The sequence below is a fragment of the Teleopsis dalmanni genome, chromosome 2, assembly GCF_002237135.1.
Source record: "Teleopsis dalmanni isolate 2A chromosome 2, ASM223713v2, whole genome shotgun sequence".
Lineage (NCBI taxonomy): Eukaryota > Metazoa > Arthropoda > Insecta > Diptera > Diopsidae > Teleopsis > Teleopsis dalmanni.
Genome location: NC_051847.1, coordinates 238,248,235 through 238,253,237, shown reverse-complemented (window position 1 = coordinate 238,253,237; position 5,003 = coordinate 238,248,235). Strand labels below are relative to the sequence as shown.

The following is a 5,003-nucleotide window of genomic DNA, read 5'->3' as shown; positions in this document are numbered from 1 at the left end:
TTTAATAGTTATTTTTAAACTAATTTTAACACGCACGCACGAATATGCTTCTTTCCTCTATGAGCTGCTCACTCTCACTTCTACTTTTTACTTCCACTCACACCTCAAAGCAACGGAGTTGCCCTGCGCTCTTTTCTTATGACAGCGACGTAACTCTACTACTTTTAATTACTTTTGCGCCGCTGTCATACCTACTTTCCTACATTCGGCTATCCTGACATGTCATCCGTCCCGGATGACCCCTTAAACGCTTTCATATGTTCTGCTACTGTTTCACATTTCTTTGATCCTTCGCCATTTCCGACTCTCTCAACTACATATCTACCTCGTCTTTTCTTTTCTACTATTCGATACGGTCCTAAATATTTCTGTTTTAATTTGAGTCCTGTTCCGTATTGGGTACGTTTGATGACAACTAAATCGTCTATTTCATAATTAACTTCTTCTTTCCTACCCTTGTTATATGTATTCCTGTTTTCTTCAGCTATTTTCTGTAAATTTTCTTTTGCTTGTTCACGCATTTCATTTCTTCCCTCAAATAACTCTTCCATTACACATTCTGTGATTAACGACCCTAATGCAACATTAGTTTTTATGCGCATCTCCACCCCTGTCAAAATTTTAAATGGAGAATACTGAGTACTCCGAGCTGGAGTGCTATTGATAGCTTGTTGTACCCTTTCTACGTGTTTGTACCAACTTTCTGGCGAGTTCACACATAATTTACTGAGCATTGTAATAACTGTTCTATGTATTCTTTCTACCTGGCCGTTTCCCCGCGGAACGCCTGTGGCTATTAATAGGTGTTTGATCCCTTCGTTCGTACAATACTCTTTGAACCTGCTTGCTGTGAACGCAGTGCCTCGGTCACTGATAATCACAGCAGGATTTCCGAAAACCATCGATTGTTTATTTAATCTTTCGATTACCTCTTCTACTCCTACACTTTTAGTGGGGTATAACCACACAAACTTGGAAAATGAGTCTACTACTGTCAAAATATAGTTGTATTTTTTTTTAGTCTGATCCAACGGTCCTACATGATCGATATGATACGTTTCCAATGGTCTATTACCTTTATCTATAGGATTAAGAAATCCCTCTTTCTTTCCTGATTTACTGTTCACTACTAAACATTCGATACACCCTCTTACTACTTTGTCTACTTTTGGATTTATATTTGATATGTAATAATTTTTTTCAACAATGTCTTGAGTTTTCTTTGACCCAAAGTGGCCCTGACGATGAGCGATCTCAATTATTTCGTTTTCCATAGAGGAAGGAATAACCATCCGTTCTTTAACATTATCTTTGAATAATATATCGTGTTTTAAGTAAAAATCGCCATAATTTTGAGTTTCCAAAATTTTTCGCATAGCTTTCGTCCAGTCATCGCTTAATTGCGCATTCTTTATTCTATGGCACAACGAATCTTCCAGCAACAGACAATAAACACGGCTTAGTGCATCGACATGTTTCATGTTAGTGCCCATTCTATGCTCTATTTCGTAATCAAAATCTTGCAAGAATAGAGCCCATCTTGCTACTCTAGTAGGTACATCATCTTTTTTCAATGTACACGCGAAGGCCTTACAATCGGTAACGATTTTAAATTTGATGCCAAGCAGAAAGTATCTCCACTTTTTTAAACTTTCTATAATTGCTAATACCTCCAGTTCATATGAATGATATCTTCGTTCCGTTGACGAGGTTTTCCGGCTTAGAAATTCAACAGGATGTAACTGGGCATTTTCACCCCACTGCAGCAAAATAGCCCCATATCCATCGCTACATGCGTCCGTATGTACTTCTGTTTTTGCTTTTGGATCAAATAACTTAAGTATCGGAGCGGAAATTAAAGCTGTTTTCAATTGCTGAGCAGCCAATTTTTGCTCGTCTTTTATCTCGAATTTTACGTTTTTTCGTAACAAATCACTTAATGGTTTGGCAATTACAGCATAATTATACACAAATTTTCTAAAATATGATGTTAATCCCACAAATCGTTGAATTTCTTTGTTATCTCTTGGCATTGGAAAATTTCTAACAGCTTTTAGCTTTTCCTCGTTTGGTTTTATGCTCGAGTTTTCAATGATAAAACCTAAAAAGTTAACCTTCTTCTTTAAAATCTGACACTTCTCCCATTTAATGTTTAACCCGAAATTTTGAGCAACCTCCAACACTTCTACTAATCGTCTCATTCCTTCTTCTTCATTTTGGGATGGTATTATGATGTCGTCCATGTATACCATTGCTACACCTTTCTTTATTAATTCTCTCAACACCGCGTAAACGTATCGTGTGAACACCGCTGGAGAGTTTTTAATTCCAAATGGAGCAAATAAAAATTCATACTGTCCGCCATGCGTCACAAATGCCGTAAATTTTCGACTATCTTCTTCAATAGGCACATGAAAAAATCCATTTCGTAAATCCAATGTGCTATATACAACAGCCGACTGTAACTTTTGCAGAATATCATCTATTAGTGGCATAGGAAAGTTATCTCTAATTATTTTCGAATTTAGCTTTCTATAGTCACAGCACAACCTCTTGGAGCCATCTTTTTTCGCTACTAGAACCACCGGCGAGGCATATTCTGACATGCTTTCTTTAATAATACCCTCCTTTAGCCATTCACGTATCTGAGATTCTACAGTCTGCTGATCCGCTAGTGGTAACCTTCTTGGCCTATGAAATACCGGCACTTCATCAGTTAAAATCAATTTCATTGTTACTGGGGAGTTATTAATCTTCTTGTTCGGCTTGTAATGCTTTATAACATTTATTACCTCCTCTTTTCTTTCCTTTGGTAAATGATTCAACTGGCTTTGAACCACTACCTCCGGTTCATCCCGCTCCATTGTCACACAAATGTTATAGAGATTCCTAACTTCATTTTCACATTCTCTTACATTTTCCTTATTAAAGTCGATATGTTTTTCCTGAGACTTTCGCAAAAACTTTACATCATCTGAGGAGATCAAAATGTCAACTATTTCTAGGATATCGCTTCCTATTATGGCATCATATTGGACATCATCATCGTTTAACACATGAAGATTCAAACTGGTTTGGATACCATCTAAATCGACTAATGTTATGAAGCTACCTAATGTTTTAATCTCTTTTCCTCCTATACCCGTCAATGTTTTTCTCCTAGCTTCCAACACAATGTTTCCTAACCGCAAACAAGTGGAGTGTCTGATGATGCAGACATCGCTACCCGTATCGATTAGAGCACGTACCTTCTTCCCATTTATTCCTAAATCTTTCAAAACTCTATTAGTTCCATTTCGACGCACATCATTAATAGTTTCTATAACGAGAGAATTGTTTTTGTTTCTATTTCCTACTACCTTTTCTGGACGTTTACATTCGAATGCTTTGTGCCCTACCTCTTGACATTTAAAGCATTTATAATCTTTGATTTTGCAACTATTAGCAATATGATCCTTACCTCCACACCTATAACAACGCTTTCCATCTTTTCTATCCTCTCTTTCTATTTTTATGTCTTGTACCCAGTATGTTCTGTTTGAAGTTTCCCTCCTGTAGTGTTTAATGACGAGTATGTGTTTCTCCTGATCTTTTCGTAAATACTTAGCTTACTCTTTAAATCATTCATGCTCGTTGCCTGGTATAATATGGTTTTGTTTGCTCTACTGTCTGGAATTCCTTCTATAAAATAGTCTATTATGCTCATTTCATCTAACTGAATTTGATTTGCTATTTCAATAATACTATACAAATATTCTCTTAATGATTCAGTTGGTTTTTTCCTTCGTCCCTTTAACATGGCATGAACCTCGTTCATTGTTAAATTTACTGTGAATTCTGCAATTAATGCTTTTTTGAGCGACACCCAATCCTTTACCTCTAACTGGCTTCTGACAAACAATTTGGCTGCGCCCTTGAGTAGCTGCTTAGCATAGATAAATTTTTGTTGATCGTTCCAGTTTACGCTAATAGCCATTTCTTCTAATTGTTCTACCCAAATCTTAACACTTGGTTGACCCACCCCTGCAAATGTAGTGAGAGAGTCTTCCACATCACGAAGCGTAAACAGTGAACGTTCTTGTATCGTTTTAACAGTTGCCATTTTGTCAAACTGTATTTCTTTGTCTTCTACATTTTCGCGCGTTTCTAATTGATAATGATCAATTAATATTTCTCTCAATTCTTGCTTTTTGCCTTCTGTATTTAAATTTAATCTTCTAAGCTCCCCTCTTAACCCTTCTATACTCAGCGCAATGATACTGTTAATATTCATGGTGCCAGCGTTATTACAATCTTTTCAAAAAAAATTAAAATTATGACTAAAAAGTAAATAAGTTTAAAAAAATAATATATAAATTACAAGCTAAAAAAATTAAAACGTATCAATTTCAATACGCAATCAAATAAAACAAAATGTGTACTTAAACAAAATATAAAAATTTCTGCCAGTCTCCACTGCACCGCCAGCACCCGCTACGCATCACCTTCGTCGCTCGCCAACTTCGTCAGAACAGCTTTTGCGTTGTTTGTTTTACCACCTCAGTGACTACATTCACCTCTGTATGCACTGCGTTTACTACTACGTTTAACAAAGCACATGTACTCACACACAGCTTGCTAACAACTTCGATTACCACGCCGACGCCAACTAATAACAGCAATTCTTCTTTTTTTTTTTCTTTTAATTTGTGTATTTCACAATATGCAGCTCGCTTAGAACGGATCAAACATAATTTTGTTTAACTCCACAGTTAACTAAAATAGTTAGTTTTTCATTGTTATGTTTGTCGCTTTTAGTTTAACTTTATTCAAATTTTTTATTTATTAATTTATGTCACATATTTGTTTTTAATAACTTCAGTGTAAATAACAATTTTCAATCATTCAAAGTTTAAAAATTTCGATGTTTCTTAAATCACACCTTTTGCAATTTTTTTTTTTTTTTACAAACTCGTTCATATATTAAATTTACACATATGCATTACATAAACACCATTTTTTTT

The 5,003-nt window shown here is 35.5% G+C and overlaps 1 protein-coding gene across 1 annotated transcript in view; it reads right to left on the bottom strand.

Moving 5' to 3' along the window:
- Positions 1 to 209: 209 nt before the first annotated feature.
- LOC119677070 overlaps positions 210 to 5,003 on the bottom strand; it is an 11,394-nt gene continuing 6,600 nt past the window's right edge. The window contains exons 2-3 of the mRNA XM_038088339.1: positions 3,667 to 4,293; positions 210 to 3,589 (exon numbers count right to left, since the gene is read on the bottom strand). Of these exons, the coding sequence (XP_037944267.1) occupies positions 210 to 3,589; positions 3,667 to 4,293 (4,007 nt within the window). The remainder of the gene's footprint in view (positions 3,590 to 3,666; positions 4,294 to 5,003) is intronic.